This window comes from Mobula birostris, chromosome 6 (genome assembly GCF_030028105.1).
Source record: "Mobula birostris isolate sMobBir1 chromosome 6, sMobBir1.hap1, whole genome shotgun sequence".
NCBI classification, from domain to species: Eukaryota; Metazoa; Chordata; class Chondrichthyes; order Myliobatiformes; family Myliobatidae; genus Mobula; species Mobula birostris.
This window is the reverse complement of record NC_092375.1, coordinates 184,259,605-184,284,823: the sequence shown is the minus strand read 5'-3', so window position 1 is coordinate 184,284,823 and position 25,219 is coordinate 184,259,605. Positions and strand designations below refer to the sequence as shown.

Genomic DNA, 25,219 nt, shown 5'->3' with positions numbered 1-25,219 from the left:
TAGTCCCACTGACCTGCACTCAGCCCATAACCCTCCATTCCTTTCCTGTCCATATAGCTGTCCGGTTTAACTTTAAACGATAACATCGAACCTGCCTCAACCACTTCTGCTGGAGGCTCATTCCACACAGCCACCACTCTCAGAGTAAAGAAGTTTTCCCTCATGTTACCCCTAAACTTTTGCCCTTTAACTCTCAACTCATGTCTTCTTGTTTGAATCTCCCCTACTCTCAATGGAAAAAGCCTATCCACGTCAACTCTATCTATCCCTCTCATAACTTTAAATACCTCTATCAAGTCCCCCCTCAACCTTCTACGTTCCAAAGAATAAAGACCCAACTTGTTCAGCCTTTCTCTGTAAGAGAGGTTAGTGAATATCTATGGTATTTTTTTTGCCACAGAAGCCTGTGGAGGCCAAGTCATTGAAGTAGATTTAAAGCAGAGGTTGATAGGTTCTTGATTAGTCAGGCTGTTAAAGGTTACGGGGAGATGGCAGGAGACTGGGGTTGAGAGGGATAATAAATCTGCCATGATGGAATAGCCGAGCAGAGTCCTCAGGTGAGTGGCATAATTCTGCTCTTATGTCTTAGCATCTTAAATACACTTGTGAGGCTAAAGCATTCAGTTGCAGAGTAGGTGGCTAAAGTAGAAATGTTATCAATATTCAAGATTATATTGAATAGATGAAAAAAGCGATTAAAGGGGAATCAGAATAGAATTGGTAACAGTAATTAGAAATAGGTAAATCAATCATTCACCACTATTTATTTCTAATTAATGTTATAGCAAAATATAATTTTATAAATTAGCTTATCTGTGCGCTGCTGGAGATTGAAAAAGAGTCAGCAGCAGCATCCTGGGCCACCTTTAGTTCAATATACATTATACTTCAAGTTTAGAGTCCAGAAAGAAACAGAGGAATGGTGGAGGTTCCAGGGATGGGGTAAAACCACATCTGGGATTAATTTTAGAGAAATTTTACTTTATTTGTAGTTATAAAGACAAAGTACTTCCCTTTCAACTATATAAAGAGGTACTCTATCAATGTTATACTGGAACTAAAATACACAAACAACAGGAATTCTGCAGATGCTGGAAATTCAAGCAACTTTGATGTGTGTTGCTGGAACTAAAATATTTGTTTTTAATCAACTGACAACCAAAATGAGGACTATTTCTTTGTAGGAAAAGGAGGGGTCATGCTTTTTATATAATTAATTTATTATGAATCAAATCAAAATCAAGAATCAAAAGATCAAAATCAAATCAAAACAAGTGTAGTTATCATCCAAACCATACATGGATACGGTCAAATGAGACAGCATTCCTCTGGGGCCAAGGTACACAACATACACTCAAAATAGCGAGGGAGGAAATAAACATACATTGTTTTGCAAGAAAACACATGTATAATTCAAGTCCCTGAGCAAAATTGACAGTACAGCTCCCAGCAATCCAGCCTGTAATTCCACCGATTGAACACTGGAGAGGCCAGCTCCCAACTGAGCACAGATGTCATGCCACACTGCTGCCTCGTCGCCTGTCTCCCCACCAAGTACAGGAATCTTACATTATCAATGTCCGACTGGGTCTTGCGATCGTAAGGGAAATGTCTCAGACAGTCACTCACGGTTAACTGCACGCTGCTTTCAAGCACCAACTCCGATGTCTTCAAGTAGCAGCAGCAGCAGCATGGTCTGCCCCAGATCAGCTCCTCTGAACACTCTTTAGCCCGTCCATTGGCTTCTCCTTCTCCGGCCTGAGAGCTGCCTTCTCCTTCTCCGCACTAAGAGCCGGCTTCTCCTTCTCTGGCCTGACCACCGGCTTCTCCTTCTCCGGCCCATCAGCCGGTTTCTCCTTCTCCGGACTAAGATCCAGCTTCTCCTTCTCTGGACTAAGATCCGCTTCTCCCTCTCCGGCCCCTACCTCTCCGGACTAAGATCCGCTTCTCCCTCTCCGACCCGTCCATTGGCTTCTCCTTCACCAGCCCATCAGCCGGCCTCTCCCTCTCCGGCCTGACCAGTGGCTTCTCCCTCTCCAACTTGTCTGTCAGCTCCTTCAATATCCCGGCCGGCAGCTCTGAACAACACACAGATCACTGATGCGGTAGACCTGCTGTACCTGTTGTTCTTGGAGACTAGCATAGCCTTACAATCATAAAAGGCACATTTTAAAAAGAAAAGTCCACCTTTAGTTGGCCTCCGAGAGGCCACTGTGTTCAAACGCACTGCCGTCCTACTGGAAGAAGGTGAAAGTTTTGAGCATGAAGTATTGCTTGATGCTAATTTAAATTATTTAAATTAAAATGGTTCTCTGTTCCCAACACTAAGGCATGTCAATATTATAATCGTGATATATAAAATAGCACTGATTTGACCATTAAAGTCAGAGAGCTATTCTTAATCTTAAATACCTACCAGCTATCAAAATCAAATTGATAGCAGTAGAATACTGTGCAAGTCTTAGGCACGTATATACAGTATAGCTAGGGTACTCAAAACTTTTGCACAGTACTGCAGTAATTTCATTTCACTGTATTGCTGCCTCAAAAGAAACATTTCATGGCATATGTGAGTGACGATAAACCTGATTACTTAATGTAATTCAGTTTTTTTCGTTATATTTATTTATCATGTATTTCATTGTACTGCTGCCGTAAAGTTAACAAATTTCACAACATATGCCAGTGATATTAAACCTGATTCTGACATGGGACTCTATTGTGGACCATGGACCGAAAGTGGAAGGGATCAGGAAGAAGGGAGGGAGCACCAGAGAGACGTTCTGTAATGATCAATAAACCAATTGTTTATATGTACCTAAGACTTTTGCACAGAACTGTAGATGGTCCCATCAATTCAGGAAACCTATTTTACAAAGAAGGGAACAAACAACGGACAGTAAGGCTAAAACAGGTTATCACAAACCAATTAATTTATCATTTTTAATGGAAAATAAACAGCAAATAACTGATGGAAGTCAATACTGATATCAGAATTGAAGATTGTGCTAGGCAAATATGATACATTTTTTGTGGAGGTACCATGAATGGTGAATGTGGAAAATACAATAAATGTAAGTTATACAGTATTGCAGAAATTTTTGGCAAGGTTCCAGACAGCCCATTGGAGAAGATTTAATAGTATAAAATTAATTTTAGAATGGTTAACTGGATTGTGAAATGCTTAGAGAAGATACAGAGCAGAAGTTAAAGGTAATTAACTTTGAGTGCTTAGTACTGTTTTGTTTCTGGAGCAGTTTCGGTTCACTCTTTCCATCAATGATTGTCACTTTGATTGGGATGTTAATGAAACATATAAATCAAAGGGAGCCGCAAGGAGATTTAGCAATTTGGTACTAAAACATGGTCAAAGTTGATCGTTCAGGAACTCAGGCTCCTAAGGTACTGTATACATGTAGCCTGAGTAACGTGCTATTAAACAGTACAGTACAGGCCCTTCGGCCCATTTTATCTATGTCAAATATGATACCAAATTAAACTAATCTCTTCTGCCTGTACATGATCCATGTCCATCCATACCCTATAGATTCATTGGCCTATCTAAAAGCCTCTTGAATGCCACTATCACATCTGCTCTTGTCACCACTCCTGACAGCGTATTCCAGATAACTACCATTCTGTTTAAGAAGATGTTGTCCTGCAAATCTCCTTTAAACTTTGCCCATCTCACCTTGCAGCTATGCCCACTGATATCTGACATTTCTACCCTGGTGAAACAGACTCCTGCAGTTGACCCTTTCTGTGCTTCTCATAATCTTGTAAGTTTTTATCAAGTCTGCCCTCAGTCTCTGACACTCCGGAGAAAACAATCGAAGTTTGTTGAACCTCCTTTTAAAATACCCTCTAATGCAGGTAGGATCCTAGTAAAGCCCTCTCCAAAGTTTCCACACCCTTCTTGTAGTGGGGTGGCCAGAACTGCACAGAACACACCAAGTGCACCCTGACCAAAGTGTTATACAGCTGACTCTTGACTCTTATAATCCATGTCCCAAATGATGAAGTGCGCCCTAAGTGTTATACAGCTGACCTCTTGACTCTTGTATTTCATGTCCCAAATGATGAAGGCAAACATGAGATACCATAAGACCTTAAGACATAGGAGCCGAATTAAGCTGTTCAGCCATCGAATCTGCCCCATTATTCTATCATGGCTGATTTAATAACCCCCCCCCCCAAGGTCTCCTGCCTTCTCCCCGTAGCCTTTAACACTCTTACTAATCAAGAAATCAAGAACCTATTGAGCTCCACTTTAAATATACCCAATGACTTGGCCTCCACAGCTATGAATTCCAGAGATATTCACCACCCTCTGGCTTAAGGGATTACTTAATCAAAGGAAGTGAATGGAGATTATTTCCTTTTGATTCTGCATTTTAATTTAGCCCATAGCTGCTCAAATTTCCTCAGCAGAATCTCTTTCCTTATTCTTCCTACATCATTGGTACTCATAAGGTCCACAACAACTGGATCATTCCCCTCCCACTCCAAATTCCTCTGCAAACTGCTTCGTTTACTACTCTTGTGTTGCCACTTTCAAGGAGCTACGAACTTGGCCCCACGATCCCTCTTTATACAATTGCTGCGAAGGGTCCCACCATTAAGTATATGCTTTCTCTTTACACTTGATCTCCCAAATGCAACATCTCACACATATTGCTATAATGCTAACTTAACACTAGGATTTGATAGCAAGAAGTAAAGAACACAAAACTGGATGCAATGCTACAGTTCCCATAAAACTTTACTAATGCCACAACTAAGAGTTAAAGTCATAGAAAAATACAGGCCTTTGGTCCATCTAGTCCGTGCCGAACCACTTAAACTGCCATCGACCTGCACCCAGCCATACCCCTCCCATGCAAGTATCTATCCAAACTTCTCTTAAACTTTGAAATTGAGTTCATATTCACCACTTGTGCTGGCAGCACGTTCAACACTCGCGACCCTCTGACTGAAGAAGTTTTCCCTACTGTTCCTCTTAAACTTTTCACCTTGCACCCTTAACCCATGACCATTAGTTATAGTCCCACCCAACCTCAGTGACAAAAGCCTGCTTGCATTTACCCCATCTATACCCCTCATAATTTTGTACACCTCTATCAAGTCTCTCCTCAATCTTCTATTTCCAAGGAATAAAGTCTTAAAATATTCAATCTTTCGTTATAATTCAGGTCCCCCAGTCCTGGCAACATCCTTGCAAATATTCTCTGCACTCTTTTAAACTTATTTACATCTTTCCTATTGGTAGGTAGTTGTGTAAATTTTATAGTTTTGTAAATAGTAAGGGCATCAGGTGAATTTGAAGATGCATTGCAAATTCACTATTTTTAGTTCACTCTGTTATTTGAGGAGAGGAGATGGCGGCACAACGCAGCTCGTAGCAGCCACTCCAATGGTGATGTCTGTTATCTATCAAGTAGGGTGCCGTGCACAATCCTGATTTGATGGAGACGGACGTGAGAGCACAGAGGAACATCTGGTGAAACTTCTGAAATTCCTGCTTTGCTGCTGCTGCTACTGTGTGGTCCAGAATCTCCAGAGGAGAGGGCCCCAAGTCCTCGGCTTTGCTTGTTGCTCGGCGGCCGGGGCAGGGTCGAAGCGCTCGGCAGAGGATGGTGCTCGGAGAGGCTGACTCGGAGGGGCTGGTCGGAAGCTTGAAGTTTTTGGACAGACTAAGAGTTTGCTGCGGTCAGGTGCTTCCAATGGTGCTGCATCGGCAAGTTGGCGGTGCTTGGAGGTTCATGGCAGAGAGAGTTTCTCTCTTCTGCTGCCTGCGTGAGATGTTGAGTCTATCGGGACTTTGAGACTTTTTATTACCGTGCCCATGGTCTGCTCTTTATCAAATTATGGTATTGCTTTGCACTGTTATAATTATGTGATTTTGTCTGTTTTAGTCTTGGTTTGTCCTGTGTTTTCTTGTGATATCATTCTGGAGGAACGTTGTATCATTTTTTAATGCATGCATTTCTAAATGACAATAAACGAAAACTGAACTGGACTGAACTGGACTCTGTTGAGATTATGAGATGATTTGAAGATGTTTATTAAGGGATTAGACAGAGTAGGTAAGAACAAACTGTTTACTGTGATCATAATAGCGAAAGAAATCATACAGGTTAGGGATTGGAATAGGGATGCTTTTTGTAAAATTTAGTCAGAGGGTTAAAACTGTGAAAATGCATTGCTAGAAATATTGACAGAACCTAAAGAATCCACCATCATTTAAGCTTAGTTTAGATAAGGTGCTGGTGAGATGGCAACAGAGGTGACTAGACTGGGTACCCAAGATTAGGAGCATTTTGGGGAATTTAAGCATGAACACTGGTTATAATTATTTTGTCAACAGTTCTGAAATCTACATCAAACTTTGTATTTAAAAATGTTACCTTATGACAGATGTCAATAGCATCAACATATCGTTTTGCCTTCAAGTAGTTAAAAGCCAGCTTGTACCCTATAAAATTAATATCAGTTTTGAGCTAGTGTACATTTCAGAATTTGATGTTAATGGCACATACTAATAAACTGAATCTTACCAATCGTTGGATTTGTCTGGTTACAGTACTTCCAAGCCATTTCATAATTAAAGGCTGCATCTTTATAAGATTGTTCTTTCTCCATAATGTAACCCATATATTCGTAGGCTTTGCAACAGGACTAAGAAAACAAACAGTTGTTAATTCAGACAAATGAACTAAATACATACAAAACAACTGATATCTACCAAGATCCTCACAAAACCCTGTATGATCAGATGTGACCATTGATAAATGTCTTGTGTAACAATAGCAAACAATATTAAAGAAATTCACTGACCTTATTGTGGCGCAGACAGCGTTTAAGTAATTCAACTGCCATGTCAAATTTTCCAGACTGTATGTAAACATCAGCTAAAAGCAACCAGCTCTTTTCTAACTCTTCCGCATCAATTGCATTCCAGTTTAATTTGGCAAGGCGTTTCAGCTGATTTCTTGCACGAGGAGTCTGCTTTAAAATCATGTATGCAGTTGCCATTCCAAACAGTGCAGGAATGTGGTCCTTCTGTGTTACGAAAACCAAATAAGTAATAAATTACAAATACTACTCTGCAATTTTCTTTTGGATGCTCTTCAATTAATTTCTGGCGGGGTTTCATGACAATGATCCAAAATCAATTAAGAATCAATCAATTAAGAATCTGCAAAATAAATTCATTTTCCAAAGCTTTCTTGAGGTGGATTGGCTTGACCAAGATCTTTAGATGGAAAAGTAACATCATAGAAGATACTGGAATAACCTACAGATGGATTTCCAAAAACCAAGAAATGAATACGTATATCAGTGTTTAAATGCTGGACATGGTAGATATTTATTAATAGAATTACGCTGGTTACTTATTGTCACTGTAATGTTGCGTATGAGGGCTTAGCTAAATATCTAATCACAAACAAGAGAAAACAGAAATCAAAGCCACACACACAAAATGCTGAGTTCCTCCAGTATTTCGTGTGTGTTGCTTAGATAAATAATTTCTCATTTACATCAGGTTCTACAATTCATAAAAAATAGCTTTACCTCTGAAGGTCTAATTGATAATGGAATCATAATCATAATTGCAAATTGGGGATACCTTAATACCATAAGGACAGAACAGCAGATGTTGGTGAATGTAATGACTGCATATAGGAAGGAGCAACTCATCTATTCCTTGAAATAGATGCAAGTAACTCTAAAGGCAGCTTGGATATAATATGCATTTCCAAACTTTGCTGTAAAGGAATCATTAAAGCCAACAATAACAAACTCCGTAGAGCTAATAAACTAGAATATATATAAAATGGAGTGCTCTGGAGTATTCAAAGCTTTGAGCACACTTATCTGGCCCTATTGGTGGAGGGGGGCAGGAACGGAGGTTTTCAAATCTAGAAGCCAGTATAGCATGTTCAGTACATTTCTGAGAAAGGTTATACAAACTTCATCGGCTAAACATAGCCTATTTTAGCTGATCTTAAAGGCATGCAAGAGAAGAGTAAATCTGGTACATAATGAATTCCAAGTTAGGTCAAGAGATTGGTAAGTTTAGGAATGATGTTAAGTTTTAACAACAAAATATGAAAAGCATATACTATATAAAGTCATATAGAGAAATAGCCCAAAAAGAAGCTCTGGCACAACAAGCTGTTCCAACCATCAGCCACCCACCTTAAACTTACCCTACATAACTCCCAGTTACGTACACAAAATGCTGGAGGAACTCAACAGGACAGGCAGTATCTATAGAAATGAATATACAGTCAATGTTTCGGGCCTAGACACTTCTGTAGGACTGAGAAGGAAGGGGGAAGATGCGAGAATAAAAAGGTAGGGGAAGGGGAAGGAGGCTAGCTGGAAGGTGAAGCCAGGTGGGTGGGAAGGTTAAGGGCTGGAGAAGAGGGAATCTGATAGGACAGAAGAGTGGACCACAGGAGAAAGGGAAGGAGGAGGGGTCCCAGGGAGAAGTGATAGATAGGTGAGAAGAAGTAAAAGGTTAGAGTAGGGAACAGAGGAGAAGGGGAATGGGGATAGGAGAATTTTATTTTACTGGAAGGAAAAATTGATATTCATACCATCAGGTTGGAGGCTAACCCAGATGGAATATAAGGTGTTGCTCCTCCATCCTTCTGGCATTTATAGCGGGAGGATTCGAGTACAGGAGCAGGGAGGTACTACTGCAGTTGTACAAGGCCTTGGTGAGACCACACCTGGAGTATTGTGTGCAGTTTTGGTCCCCTAATCTGAGGAAAGACATCCTTGCCATAGAGGGAGTACAAAGAAGGTTCACCAGATTGATTCCTGGGATGGCAGGACTTTCATATGAAGAAAGACTGGATGAACTGGGCTTGTACTCGTTGGAATTTAGAAGATTGAGGGGGGATCTGATTGAAACGTATAAAATCCTAAAGGGATTGGACAGGCTAGATGCAGGAAGATTGTTCCCGATGTTGGGGAAGTCCAGAACGAGGGGCCACAGTTTGAGGATAAAGGGGAAGCCTTTTAGGACTGAGATTAGGAAAAACTTCTTCACACAGAGAGTGGTGAATCTGTGGAATTCTCTGCCACAGGAAACAGTTGAGGCCAGTTCATTGGCTATATTTAAGAGGGAGTTAGATATGGCCCTTGTGGCTACGGGGATCAGGGGGTATGGAGGGAAGGCTGGGGCGGGGTTCTGAGTTGGATGATCAGCCATGATCATAAAAAATGGTGGTGCAGGCTCGAAGGGCCGAATGGCCTACTCCTGCACCTATTTTCTATGTTTCTATCCTGAGGGTGGTCTTATCTTGGCACAAGAGAAGGCTATGGACAGACATGTTGGAATGGGAATGGGAATTGGAATTAAAATGTTTGGCCACTTCTGGCCACATTCTCAACAACTCAACAAACTCACCCCCCCCCTCCCCCACCAACTCCCAGGTCCTACCACACTGGGCGTGTTACATTGACAAATTACCATACCAACTTGCACATCCTTTGATGTAGTAGGGAACTGAGGCACACAAAGAGAAATAGTCCAAATTCCACACAAACAAAACCCAAGGTCAGGACTGAACTGTCAGACACTGGCAGTATTAGCTGCGTCACTATAATAGTGCAGATAATAATTTTGAATAACTTCAGAAATGTACAAATTTAGATGAGCAAAAATTTCCTTTGTGTCCATACTATCTTGGAAAAATCAGACTAACCTCAGCTGTCGCTATTTCAGTGAAGACGTTAAGAGCCCGTTCCACATTTGCTTTTTGCTTTGTCGCCATTAGGCAGCAGCTTTCCATGATCCGTAGCTGGGTATAACCTTGAGTAGTCTGAGGTTTAAGTTCTTTCAGAAGTTTCTCCGCTGTCATGACAGCCAACTGCTCTGACTCTTGTTTTTCTGATGAGTTTCTATCGGCAACATAAGACATTCTAAACTTATTTGTTCAATTTCAAACTCTTGTTCAAGGTGCAATTTTTCCCATTTCAAAATCATACATCATTTGAACTTCTGTTTCAAACTCTGCTTCAATTATTTGTTTGATTTGTATGTACAAGAAATCAAATGCACTGAAACTTATAAATTATGTTGGACAACCATTAGTTTGATACCAATAAAATTACTCACTGCAGAATCAATAACCCATAAAATTGGAGTTTATTTTTGAACAGCTGCTTAAGACGAACCAGGAAAATAATTTGTGAAAAAAATTAATTTTGGAAAAGGAATAATTCAAACAAAGCAACAAGTTTAATTAAACAAGTGAGAGATTGTAGAAAAATTAGAAACAATGACAAAACAAAAATGAATATTCAATTTAAAAGCAATTCGGACTAATCCTTAGTTCTTCAACCAAACACATTAGACCATATTTTAACAACACTGTGATCTCACCGCACATCTCCATCCAGGTTCTCAAAGACTTCACCTCCTATAGTATCATTATCTGGATTCATGCAGATTTCTATCATATTATAAACTGCATTTTGCCCCCAGTCACTATCCTTACGAGCTTTATTGAAGTGTCGGAGTGCATCATTTGGCTCCCCAGTGTACCTACAAAAATTAAAAATACTATAAATGTCTTACTTTAGACGGTTATTTCATTATAATAGAGGGAGTGGATATTGTTTATAAATCTTAGGTAGACTACTACTACCACTTCCCTCGATAAAAATTACTTCTCATGCAAAATTGACATTTGAACTGAAATTGTATCTAGTGTACTAGCATTTTTGAAAATTGATTTATAACATTTAACTATCATATTTGTTATTGCATTATTATCTGCATTTAAAATATGGATTTTAAATTTTAGCATTTAGAATTGTATAGCTTTGTGCTTTTTCATAAAAATTTGCAATGAAGAAAAGGAAAATTACTTCCATAATGTTGCAAGTGGTATTGAAAGAAAAAGGGAAAGCTGAAATTATTAACACAGCCACTAGAGGGTGCTGTATTGTCTGTTCACAGAATCATAAATGCTATATATGTTATGTGGCTACACTCATGTATCATATATGTTATATATATATATATATATATATATACACACACACACACACACACACACACACACATACACGTATGTATATGTTATGATCAAGACAAAGAATATCATTATTGTACTGATAGCCCATTTCCGTGGAGTGTAAGTGATATAAATGTAGAGCCCCAACATCTGCCTCAATGAATGAGCATGATTTAGGAATATAAAACAATAATGAAGAAAGTGACACGTAGACTGGAACCATGCTATAAAAAAAAAAGGGTATACTTGTTAATTGAAGTTCAATACCATTTTCATGTCAGTAATAAACAAACTTAACTTGTATTTGAGTTTTTTCCTGATCCTTCTTGTGCAATGCCAGATGTATTTGATCATCAGACCATAAGTAATCATTTAATCTCAAAATTTTTGTTATTAAAGGATAACTTACCAGAGGTATAATCCTTTGCAATAATTAAATCCAGGCTCAGAATTAGGTCTTGCAGTGTGTTTTTCAGCCATATCAAGGAACCTTGGAACATCTTCTAGTTTTCCAGCTCTCCTCAACAAATCAATCAAACGTGATAAAGTGATAAAGTTATCTGAAACAAAAAAATCCATGAATCCCACTTAACATAGCTTGATAATTTTTCATCATTATCCCAATGGGAGTCAGACACAAGTGGTTTTTAAATATAACCTGAGCAGATATTACTCAGAAAGCTTGGCACCATTTGACAAGAAGGATTTATAATATAGGAAGGTTGTTGATTTACATCAATTTCTAAGAATGGTGATTTCTTAACTGTACCTAGATGTATCTGAAGACACTAAGAACCCTTGCTGATTGTAGTGGTTACTCGAATACAAACCAAAACCGCTCAGAGAATAAGCATGATGATTGACACTATATGATGTGCTCCAAAATAAAGCAAGTTCCGAAGTTGAAAAAAGTACATTTGATCCTTTATTAAGAGACCAGCAAAGACAGACAATCTTGTAATGATAAAAAGTAATGAAACTATAACTAGCAATTTAACAAAATGAGTGGTCTAATCGTCTTAACATTTCAATTAGTGTTAAGCGAATTGTTGTTATGTGAATGAAATCACCGGACAGAATTACTAGTAGATACAAAGCAGCTTCCTTATTCGACAAAATAAGGTATAGCAGGCATCATATGGAGACATTTTCAGTGGAAAGGTCTACTGGCCCAATGTGGGGCTCAATATTTATTTGCTAAACACAAATGACAATTCCATATTTACAAAGTATCGACAATGCTCTCTTTTGAAACTATATACAAACTTCACACCTTCTGATTCTCATCCATCCCACAGATGCCAGCATTGTCTGGACTGGAATCCACAACTTTTAGGAATGCATTGTTCCAAATTAAATCCACAATACATTTTCAAGGAACAGAAGACTGGTAGCCAAAACCGTTTGCTAAGTGTAAATGACCTAAACCCAAAAATCACTCTAACAGTTCCTCCTCTTGGCCCCCCTCCTGGACAAAAGTAAATTTGTACCAGGAAAGGCCAACCTAGGAGGATCTACTCAAATAGGGCAGCAAGTATGCCCTGCCCTGAAAACCACCCCCCTCACAATTTTGTATGCCTTGATATCTACCCTAGCATTCCCTAATCGCGATCTACGAAATGTTAAGCAGAGAAGTTGTTCCAGAAATTTGAACAAATCTTTAGAAATGCGGCTTCCTTCGTGTGCCTGTCAGCTCTTTCCCTGCAGGCTGATTGCAGCTTACTCACATTCGTTGTCTTCACCCCTTCATTCTTGGGTTGCTGAAACTCTTTCTTTCCAGGAGCACCCACAGACCCTCTCCATAGAAAAGAAACCACAGAAAAACTACAGCACAGAAACAGGCCTTTTGGCCCTTCTTGGCTGTGCCAAACCATTTTCTGCCTAGTCCCACTGACCTGCACACAGACCATATCCCTCCATACACCTCCCATCCATGTACCTGTCCAATTTATTCTTAAATGTTAAAAAAGAACTCGCATTTACCACCTCATCTGGCAGCTCGTTCCATACTCCCACCACTCTCTGTGTGAAGAAGCCCCCCCTAATGTTCCCTTTAAACTTTTCCCCCCTCACCCTTAACCCATGTCCTTTGGTTTTTTTCTCCCCTTGCCTCAGTGGAAAAAGCCTGCTTGCATTCACTCTATCTATACCCATCATAATTTTATATACCTCTATCAAATCTCCCCTCATTCTTCTACGCTCCAGGGAATAAAGTCCTAACCTATTCAACCTTTTCCTGTAACTGAGTTTCTCAAGTCCCGGCAACATCCTTGTAAACCTCCTCTGCACTCTTTCAACCTTATTTATATCCTTCCTGTAATTTGGTGACCAAAACTGAACACAATACTCCAGATTCGGCCTCACCAATGCCTTATACAACCTCATCATAACATTCCAGCTCTTATACTCAATACTTTGCTTAATAAAGGCCAATGTACCAAAAGCTCTCTTTACGACCCTATCTACCTGTGATGCCACTTTTAGGGAATTTTGTATCTGTATTCCCAGATCCCTCCATTCTACTGCACTCCTCAGTGCCTTACCATTAACCCTGTATGTTCTACCTTGGTTTGTCCTTCCAATGTGCAATATCTCACACTTGTCTGTATTAAACTCCATCTGCCATTTTTCAGCCCATTTTTCCAGCTGGTCCAAGTCCCTCTGCAGGCTCTGAAAACCTTCCTCACTGTCTACTACACCTCCAATCTTTGTATCATCAGCAAATTTGCTGATCCAATTTACCACATTATCATCCAGATCATTGATATAGATGACAAATAACAATGGACCCAGCACTGATCCCTGTGGCACACCACTAGTCACAGGCCTCCACTCGGAGAAGCAATTCTCTACTACCACTCTTTGGCTTCTACCATTGAGCCAATGTCCAATCCACTTTACCACCTCTCCATGTATACCTAGCGACTGAATTTTCCTAACTAACCTCCCATGTGGGACCTTGTGAAAGGCTCATCGATGTACAGGAACTGATTGGGGTGGTCTCTACGTCAATGTCTGCAAGGACTTCTCCCTGGTGGCACCTTCTTCCGAACTGTTCAGTCATTTGGTGGCCTGATTGCTGAAAGGGCCCAGCTCCTCATTCAGACTGGGAGTGACTGCCTTCAGATGCCGTGTGCAGTCTGAAATGCCATTGAAGTTGTGGAACTTGCTGTCTCTGCTTTAACTTAAAAATCCCTCCCCATTTGTTTTCCAATACCTTTTCTATTCTATGTTATTAAACTAATTATCTACTTTCAGCAACCAGCCTTCACTACAGAGTACCATCATCATCACACTTTAGCATGCTATTCACAGTTTTCTGCCAGGTTCTCAGGGTCTTCTGCCTTTGCGTTTCCTCCGAGTATGTCTTCATCAGCTGTGGTCAGGTCTGGTATGGCCGGCTGGTGTTCCTCTCTTAGATTCTCTGTAACTACATGGTTACTAGGTACACTTGATCCGTAGCTCTGTCTGTGGGAGGAACAAGTGGGTTAATCGTATGCTTTAACCTGAGTCCAGTGTTTTGATTGGCTGTCTCACCGAGTCTGCCAACAGACACAGGTATCATTGGTTAAGAGTACCATCTGTGGTCCTATCCACCTGGGGGCAAACACCTTTCCGGCAGCACCCTCACCATGACTTGGTCACTGGGCTGCGGAAGAACTACCTCTTTTCCCTCTGGCTCTCTCTGATCAGCAATTCGCTGATGTTGCTTTGCTTGGTCCTTCAACAATTTAAGTTGGTTACAAAGGTCTTTCACATACTGTGTCATTCCATCTCTGTAAGCCCCGGGCTCACAGCAACCCATAGTTACCCCATAAGGGAGTCGCATTGCTTGCCCCATCAATAATTCATAAGGGTTGAAACCCAGTGTGCAGTTTGGGGTTGTTCGTAATCTCACCAGGATTCTCCATGTCTTTTCCATCTTACTTACAGTTTTGCCCAAGGTGTTCTTGATTGTTCGGTTGATCCTTTCTACCATTCCTGAACAGAGAGGGTGGTAGGGAACTTGGAACTGTTGTTGAATCCCTGACAGTCAGCACATTTCCTTTATCACTTCCCCTGTGAAACGTGCTCCCTGATCTCAGTCCACCTTAACTGTGGCTCCCCAACTTCGGAGGAATTCCTGAACTAGAATCTGTTCAACGGTGCTGGTGGTGCAGTCCCTTCCTGGGAAAGCCTCTACCCACCCAGGGAAGTGATCCAAAATTACCTGACAGGAGCATTCCCCTTGCTTTTGGGTAGGGGCCCTGTGAAGTCCATCTAGGTATCTTCCCAGGGTCCCCTTGGCTGTGGTTGATCTGCCAGCTGTAGCTTTCTGCCCTTACCAGGATTATGCCAGGTGCAAATGATACAATGGCAGCAGAATTTCTCAATCCCTAGTCACCACCAGTCCTGCTGGACGGTCATGAATATGTTCTGCCTCTCCTGTTGCATCACCCCATGATATAACTTCAGCAGTATCTGCCTAATGCATGGTGGTGCCACGACTCCTTCCCCTCCATGTGTCCAGCTCCCATCTGGTCCCTCCTTCCTTCGCCATTTCTCCTTCTCTTCTGACTCCACCTCTTCATATAATTTTACTAAACTGGCTTCTGTCCTTTCTTCCTGCACACTTGCAATTTTAATTGCCTCTTGTTTCTCTGCTGCCTTATTCGCAGTAACATCTGCCCTTGGAGGGACTGGAAAAACTTTATGTTCTGGAGACAGGCCATTCAGGTTTGTTGCAGGGCCCACCACTATGGGATGCAACCTCGTCATGGTCTTAAGGGCGGTATAGCCTATTGTGAAAGGATATGATCCACTGGGATTTTTTACTGGCTATATAGCCGAGTTAGTAGTTGCTGTGAGTCTCTTTGAGTATCCCCAGGTGTTTTAGTTCCTTCAATTACCCTGAACAGCGGTCAGTGCGCCAGTTTTGATAGGGTACTGCTTATGGGGTTTATACAGACCCTCCTCTATTTTAACTGAGTTTATCTTTACTTGGCCACAATCTCGCTTGCGTCTACCCCACACTGCTGGTTCCAGTCTCTAATGACCGGGGTGGCTGCGACTATGCTAGCCAGGTTGTGTATTCTATTGGTTGTACATGTTCGCTGCTCCTGACTTGTCCATATTATTTCTCCCTTTCCTGAATCTATAACGGACCCTGCTTCCCTTAGGATGTCTATTCCAAGGATAGTGCCCTCGTTATTTGGACAGACCCAGAAATAGTCTGGAAGCTGCACTCCCCCGATTTCGAGTATTTGCGACTCGCTTCTTTCTGCTTTCACTGTTTTTCCTCCTACTCCCAGAATATAAACAGCCTGTCTGGTTGTTGGCAAGGGGTAGGTCTATTATCGATACCGATGCCTGTGTCCACTAACATACTGCATTGCCATCCTCCTAACAATGTTGTTGTGTACATCTGCGGGTCACCAACGCTGGCAGTGGGGCCCGCCGCCACATCTTTTTCTGACCTTGGAGCCGTCTTTACTAGCTCCTTGATCTGATCGACAGTCAGATTGGTCAGACTGGGCACCGATGGGGTGGGAGATTGTGTGTCTGCTGTGATGTTCACCTGTATTTCTTTCCTTTTTTTTGGACACTGCCTCCAACCATGTCCCAACAGGCCGCACCTGTAGCATATCAATACCTTTGTCCTCCCACGTCTATTCCAGCAATTCCTTGCTTCGTGCCCTGGCTACCGGCAAGAAAAACAAACTCTGGGACATCACAGCAGCTGCATCCACTATAGCCACTTAGCAATTTCTCTTGCACTTTCTTTGGTCTATCTCACTGGCCGACAAAACTATCGCAGAGGAGGTCAACCACACCGTTAAGCCTAAATCTAAAACTTCCTGGTTGGCTGAGCTCAGGCCTTCCTTCAGCGTTTTCAGGAAGACTTGGTCCTCCCAGAATACTCCTCATACGCTCAATATTTACATTGTGCATAATCTGTGGCTGTCTCACCAGCTCTCTGAGTCACTGCCATTATTGTTCCCCAGTCACTCTCGCCTCCCCCCAGTCGCTGCCTCACTTCCCCTTTAAAAGAGCGATATCTTTCTTCATTGCTGGCGCTCCCGATAGTTGCCTAGGTACCATCCCGCACCCCCTGGCCCATACTGTTCCACATATTCCTTGGGTACTTTGCTTTTACCAACATGTGTATATCTTTAGGGTGCATCCGGTGAATTTCAACCATTTCCTCAAGCTTACGCCAGAATTCCAAATTCCCACATGCAACTTTAAGCGAGGGCAACTCAGACAAAATGCTCTGTTCCTCCCTGGGATGAAGGGCTTATGAATGTTCGTAATCATGCTCAAGAGCTGGCTTGGATCATCAGGGTTCTCAGCCTGATGCTGCTTGATCTCAATAGGTGCCATCCTGACAGATACATCTGGGTAAAACCTCTCACTTAAGTATCTCCACACTACGCAAAATATACAAGACGGCTAAGCAGCACATACATAAAACCACAGAGCATGTACTCCTCAATTCACCACTTTTGAACATCTGAACTCATGATGCCTGCTGTATTCCTTTGCATCACACTTGCAAAACTTATACACTACAACGCAGCTCCCCGAACTCTGGCGTCCCGAACGGTTGGTAACCACCCTTCGCAATTGGTGGCTTCGTCTCACCAAGTTAACGCGCAATTTCCTCACTTACATAAACACACATGCACTCGCACACACTACTTTTGTATCTACCAGCTCATTTTTCTTCGTTTGTGATACCTCGTGTTCCTGTGTACCACCGACCCGGACAGGTCTAAGTGTGAGTACTAATTTAGAAATACTCACCCACTTAGACTGCTAAGATCGCTGGCCACATGATAGGTCATGAAGGTATTCCACTTCTGACACCAAATGTTGTTGCGTGAATGAAATCGCCAAAGAGAATGACTGGTAGATGCAAAGCAGCTTCTTTATTCAACAAAACAAGGTACAGCAGGCATCATGTGGAGATGCTTTTGGTGGAAAGGTCTGCTGGCCCAATGTGGGGCTCAATATTTATTTGCTAAATACAAAGGGTAATTCCATAATGCTTTCTTTTGAAACTACATACAAACTTCACGCCTTCTGATTCGCATCCATCCCATAGATGCCAGCATCGTCTGGACTGGGATCCATAGTTTTTAGAAACGCATTGTTCTAAATTAAATCCACAATACATTTTCTTGGTGTTCACCTGGCACAGAATCTCACCTGATCCCTCAACACCAGCTCCATAGCCAAGAAAGCACAGCAGCGTCTCTACTTTCTGCGAAGGCTGTGAAAAGTCCATCTCCCACCCCCCCATCCTCACCACATTCTACAGAGGATATATCGAGAGCATCCTGAGCAGCTGCACCACGGCCTGGTTCGGAAATTGCACCATCTCAGATCGCGAGACCCTGCAGCGGATAGTGAGGTCAGCTGAGAAGATCATCGGAAGGACCCCACGCACCCCTTATACAAACTCTCCTCCCTCCTGCCATCTGGCAAAACGTACCGAAGCATTCGGGCTCTCACGACCAGACTGTGTAACAGTTTCTTCTCCCAAGCCATCAGACTCCTCAATACCCAGACTGAAATCTACATCATTTTATTATTATATCGTAATTTGTCATCTACTGTCTTGTTTATTATTTATTGTACTGCCCTGCACTGTTCTGTGCACTTTATGTAGTCCTGTGTAGGTCTGTAGTCTAGTGTAGTTTTTGTGTTGCCTTACGTAGTCTAGTGTAGCCTTGTGTTGTCTCACTCAGTCTAGTGTAGTTTTGTGTTGTTTTATGTAGCACCATGGTCCTGGAGGAACGTTGTTTCATTTTTACTGTGTACTGTACCAGCAGTTTATGGTCGAAATAACAATAAAAAGTGACTTGACTTGACAAGGACCAGAAGACTGGTAGCCAAAGTCATTTGGTAAATATAAATGACCTAAACCCAAAAATCACTCCAACATGAATTGGAAAAGTTAAAGTTATTAAGCGATTTAAATGCTAGCAGTCAACACAAATATAATTCCCCTGGCCAAACCCTGCTCTAACCAGACTAAACTGAAAGACAAAGCATGAATACGTAACTATACTCTTCGCTTCTCCAACGCCCCAAGCCAAATGACAAATTACTCATAATAAACACGCAACATATAATACAATATAGACAGACAGAAAATAGATACATAGCTCTTACACTGACAGATAAAGGCGAATGGCATTTAAATTCGGGATCCTGAGACCAGAAGTGCAGTCAGGTAGCATATCTTTGCCCTGTGCAAGGTTGATTCATATTTCCCATCAAAATGAGATAACACAAGTAAGTTTAATTTTTAGAAGAGGGCAAAAATATATTATTTTGACTTTTGATGTCCTATTTGTGTGATGTGGACTACATCATCCTGTTAATTAATCCAGGTTTTTTTTTAAAATCTAATCCATTGTATGCTTGATCTACATTGGGAATAACTGAATGAATATAGTTTTATAAGCTATCTGTACTATAAAAACGCAAACAACCTGACGAAGGGTCTCGGCCTAAAACGTCGACTGCACCTCTTCCTGGAGATGCTGCCTGGCCTGCTGCGTTCACCAGCAACTTTGATGTGTGTTGCCTGTACTATAAAAACATGAGTTTCATTGTTCCTCTCCCAAATACTGCTCCTGCCCCAATAGGAACAGGCAACATGATACTGACCAGACCCTTAAAGTGCCTATAAAAAATATTCACCCCCCCCCCCGAAGTTTTCATGTTTTTCTGTTTTATTGAATCACAGTGGATTTTGACACCGATCAACAGAAAAGTCTCCGTCGTGTCAAAGCGAAAACACATTTCTCCAAGTTGGTACAAATTTATGACGAATATGAAACACAAAATAATTGATTGCATATGTATTCACCCCCTTCAAGTCAGTATTTAGTAGATGCACTTTTGGCAGCAATTACAGCCTTGAGACTGTGTGCATAGGTCTCCATCAGCTTTGCACATCTGAACACTACAATTTTTTTCCCCATCCTTCTTTACAAAACTGCTCAACCTCTGTCAGTTTGCATCGGGGTCGTGAGTGAAGAGCCCTTTTCAAGTCCAGCCACAAATTCCCAATTAGATTGAGGTCTGGACTCTGACTTGGCCTTCCAGGACACTAACTTCGTTGTCTTAAAGCTTTGGCTTTACGCTTGGGGTCATTGTCTTGCTGGAAAATAAATCTCCTCCCTCGTTGCAGTTCTCTTGCAGACTGCATCAAATTTTCCCCCAGGATTTGCGGAATTGCTTGGAGTGTTCTTTTCTCTTCATGGTGTAGTTTTTGCCAGAATACTGACTCACCAGCAGTGATAGGTGTATTTTCGCTACAATCAATTGAAACACCTTGACTGCACACAGCTGATTCTCCATTTAACTAATTATGTGACTTCCAAAACCAATTGGCTGTACCAGTGATGATTTGGTGTGTCATATTTAAGGAAGTGAATACTTATGCAATCAACTATTTTTTGTTTTATTTTTGTAATTAACTTAGATCACTCTGTGGAGATCTGTTTTCACTTTTACATAAGTTTTTTTCTGTTGATCAGTGTCAAAAAAAGCCAAATTAAATCCACTGTGATTCAATGTTGTAAAACAATAAAACATGAAAACTCCTGGGGGGGGGAGGGGTGAATACTTTTTAGAGGCACTGTAAGTTTTCATTGTATCAGATGGATATCAGTGGTTGTCTCAAACTATTAACATACCTCAGCTATCAAATTTAATGCAAAGTTCATTCCTACTGTTTGCCCTGTATACCAGGGGTGATTGATAAGTTTGTGGCCTAAAGTAGAAAGAGTCAATTTTAGAAAATCTAGCACATTTATTTTTCAACATAGTCCCCTCCTACATTTACACACTTAGTCCAGCGGTCGTGGAGCATACGGATCCCTTCTTTGTAGAAGTCGGCGTCTTGGACTTCCAGAGGGTGGTCCACAGCAGAGGTGATTGATACGTTCGTGGCCTAAGGTAGAAGGAGATGAGTTATACAGCTCTCGTTACATGCACGTGCAATTCAACTCTTTGAGTGATTATGCAGAAAGTTTGAAGTTAATAAGAAGGGATCCGTATGCTCCACGGCCGCTGAACAAAGTGTGTAAATGTAGGAGGGGACTATGTTGACAAGTAAATGTGCTAGGTTTTCTAAAATTGACTCCTTCTACGTTAGGCCACAAACGTATCAATCACCCATCGTACCTACTTCCTTGGTGAATTTCACGTTAATTAGTCAGCAATATTTTATAATTTACTGTCAATATTCTTAGAATAGCTGGCTGGTGGTGTAGTGCCATCAGCGCTGGACTTCGGAGCGAAGGCTCCCGAGTTCGAATCCAGCCAGCTCCCTTGCACACTTTCTATCCGTGCTGGGTTGAGCGTCGAGCTAGCAACTCGGCCTTGTAAAAATAAGAAAGCCTGCTAAAAAGAAAAATGCCATCATGACGTTGTCCTGATGACTCCACTCGGAGTTTAGGGCTTTCTTCTTAACATAGAAACCATAGAAACTACAGCACAGAAACAGGCCCTTTGGCCCTTCTTGGCTGTGCCGAACCATTTTCTGCCTAGTCCCACTGACCTGCACACAGACCATATCCCTCCATACACCTCCCATCCATATATCTGTCCAATTTATTCTTAAATGTTAAAAAAGAACCCGCATTTACCACCTCATCTGGCAGCTCATTCCATACTCCCACCACTCTCTGTGCGAAGAAGCCCCCCCTAATGTTCCCTTTAAACTTTTCCCTCCTCACCCTTAACCCATGTCCTCTGGTTTTTTTCTCCCCTTGCCTCAGTGGAAAAAGCTTGCTTGCATTCACTGTATCTATACCCATCATAATTTTATATACCTCTATCAAATCTCCCCTCATTCTTCTACGCTCCAGGGAGAGTAGTCCTAACCTATTCAACCTTTCTCTGTAACTGAGTTTCTCAAGTCCTGGCAACATCCTTGTAAACCTTCTCTGCACTCTTTCAACCCTATTTATATCCTTCCTGTAATTTGGTGACCAAAACTGAACACAATACTCCAGATTTGGCCTCACCAATGCCTTATACAACCTCATCATAACATTCCAGCTCTTATACTCAATACTTCGATTAATAAAGGCCAATGTACCAAAAGCTCTCTTTACGACCCTATCTACTTGTGACGCCACTTTTAGGGAATTTTGTATCTGTATTCCCAGATCCCTCTGTTCTACTGCACTCCTCAGTGCCTTACCATTAACCCTGTATGTTCTACCTTGGTTTGTCCTTCCAACGTGCAATACCTCACACTTGTCGGTATTAAACTGCATCTGCCATTTCTCAGCCCATTTTTCCAGCTGGTCCAAGTCCCTCTGCAGGCTCTGAAAACCTTCCTCACTGTCTACTACACCTCCAATCTTTGTATCATCAGCAAATTTGCTGATCCAATTTCCCTTCTTCTTCTTCTTCATTCTTAGAATAGACATTAATGACAGTCCCATAGATATTATTCATTTTTTTGGTATTATTTTAATACTGACTACTTTAAAAGACATAAATTTAAAAACACTAAACTGCTATATTTACCTGGTTTGCGCTCTAAAAGTTGTTGAAAATGAAATACTGCTTGGTCAAAATCCTGCTTTCTGAACATCAAATCAGCCATCATCTATTAACACAAAAATGACTTAGATTAGAATGAATTTTATATGGAGAATGAAAGTTAAATGTTTTAAGATCATAAAACACATCTGTCAGTAATCTCCTTGAATATAATGATGACTGCAGGTTTTGTGAAAATAGTGTTATATAAGACATCACAGACATAATCTGTTGTTTTGATACCATATGCTAAAGCCATAAACTCAAGTTATTGCAAGCAGAATAATCATATTCCAACAATAAATACATCCATGTTAAAGATGATTTTAAATTAACTTTATTTTTCTGTCCTATGCAGGAGGAATTTCTAACTATTGTTTCAGATTGCACTGCAAATTCTACTTCAGACTCACATTTGCAATATGTAAGATAACTCAATAAAAAGCTATCAGAGACAGATCACAAAGCACACAGCAACACTTAACAATCAACTGAGCTTTAGGCAGGGCTAGTCATGTGCCTTGAAAATCTGGTTTGTAAAGTAATAAATAGTTAACCATGAATATTTTCCAATTTTCTTCTTGTTACCAATTATAAAAGTCAGAAATTTTGCTAATTGTATTCTGAGATTACAAGTGGCATGATTTCACATGCTGGATTGCTTATGTAAACACTCATCAAGTGGTCAACAGAACATAGAAATAATAGGGCATAGTCAAAAGTTAGGGTATACAGCAAATATTAATTTCAACAGCAACCAGTCTTCAGATTTGTATGTGAATTGCAGATTGAATTTAAAACGTAGCTCAGAACAATGGTCTTCCTGAAGCTGCAGGTTGGGGTCAATTGCAAACAAACACTCCATTTGACCTGAGATGCCTGCATGGGCACGAATGCAGCCCAGAGTCAGTGGGGATTAACATTCATTTTGGGAGTCTGGAGTGTGGGTGTGAAGATGGTGGTGTTTGAAAATGATATGTAATTTAAAGGAAGCATTGTGGATACATTGTAACTATAGAATTATCCTGCTGTCAATCTTTGATCTTTAGCATATAAAAATATCATGTAATATTGGGTCAGGCAGGCCTCTTCTTCCAACAGTGTCTCCAGTATGATGCATGCTTGTTTTGCTGAATAAAGACTTCTAAAGCCACCAGTTTTAGTGTCTCAACAGAACTAAAGCTTCAATGTTGAAAGTGAAATATCTCAATTTGGAACATTTTTCATTAGCTTTCAAATTACAGATGTTTGAACTGCATGAGTTTTCTTCGTATATAGAACGATACAACAAAGGAACAAGCTCTTCAGTCCACGATATTGTCGTCAACCATGATACTAATCCAAACTAATACCATCTGTTGGCACGCAATCTATATCCCTCCACTCCCTGCTGCTTCCTGTGCCTGTCTAAGTGCCTATTAAACTTCCCCTCGCAACATGCTCCAGACAACCAACACTGTGTAGAAAAAGAAACACTTGCCTCTCTAATCTACTTCCCCTCTTACCTTAAAGCTATAGCTATTAGTATTTGCCATTTGCACCCTGGGGGAAAAAAGATCTGGCGCTTCCTAATTTTAAAAACTTTTATCAGGTCACAGTTCAGCCTCAGTGTTCCAGATAAAACAATCCAAGTTTGTCCAGGCTTTCCTGATTAACTGATACTGTCTAATTCAGGCAATATTCCTGCTGAATCGCTTCCAAAGCCTCCACATCAATCCTGTAATTCAGTGGCCAGAAATGCAAATGTACAGTACTTCCAAAAGTCTTAGGCACATATAATATATAGATAGGGTGCCTGAGACTTTTGCACAGTACTGTAATAATTTTATGTATTGCACTGTACTGCTGTCGAAAAAAAACATGACGTATATGAGTGATGATAAGCTTGATTCTGATATGGGTCTCTATTGTGGACAGAGTAGGAAGGGGCAGGGAGAGGGGAATCATGGTTGGGAAAAGGAGAAGGGAGAGGGGAGGAGGTGGGAAACACCAGGGAGATATGCTGTAATGATCAATAAACCAATTGTTTGGAATGAAATGACCTTGACCTGTGTCTCGGGGGGGGGGGGGGGGCGGTGTCTGCATCCACGCCACCCCCGCCCCGGAACTCCTTCTCTGCCACCTGTCCCACACCCCTCCTGCCGCACTCCACCCTTGCCGTTCCCAACATTCTTTGCTCCCGCCAGATTTACAAACTTGCTCACCACACAACGTTGACAAATACAGTACTGTGCAAAAGTCTCAGGCACTCTAGCTATATACATGTACTAAAGACTTTTGCACAGACTGTAATCTACCCGAAGTTTTATGCAACTGCAACATGACTTCCCAACTTTATACTCAATACCCTGACCTATGAAGGCAAATAGACAGTACACTTTCTGTACTACCCTGTCTATTTGTATTTACATTTTCAGGGAGTTATGGATGTGCACTCCAACGTCACTCTGTATGTTAATGTGCCTAAGGGCCCTGCCATTCACTGTATGCTTTTTTGTTTACAATTGAGCTTGTCCAGATTAAACTCCTTCTGCCATTTATCTGTCACATTTCCAACTGATCCATATTCTGCTGAATCCTTTCCATTATTTTCCTCAATATCTGTAAGGGCCGTCTTTTGTCTT

General features: G+C 41.2%; 1 protein-coding gene across 3 annotated transcripts in view; it reads right to left on the bottom strand.

Moving 5' to 3' along the window:
• Positions 1–25,219, bottom strand: part of ttc21b (tetratricopeptide repeat domain 21B) — a 101,356-nt gene that overhangs the window by 3,188 nt on the left and 72,949 nt on the right. For all 3 annotated transcript variants that reach the window (XR_011886454.1, XR_011886455.1, XM_072262042.1), the window contains 7 exons: positions 22,581–22,662; positions 11,449–11,599; positions 10,403–10,564; positions 9,723–9,918; positions 6,838–7,062; positions 6,558–6,678; positions 6,408–6,475 (listed from right to left, as the gene is read on the bottom strand). Coding sequence is in view for 1 of the 3 variants with exons in the window: in XM_072262042.1 (XP_072118143.1) it covers positions 6,408–6,475; positions 6,558–6,678; positions 6,838–7,062; positions 9,723–9,918; positions 10,403–10,564; positions 11,449–11,599; positions 22,581–22,662 (1,005 nt within the window). In the remaining 2 variants the exon portion in view is untranslated. The remainder of the gene's footprint in view (positions 1–6,407; positions 6,476–6,557; positions 6,679–6,837; positions 7,063–9,722; positions 9,919–10,402; positions 10,565–11,448; positions 11,600–22,580; positions 22,663–25,219) is intronic.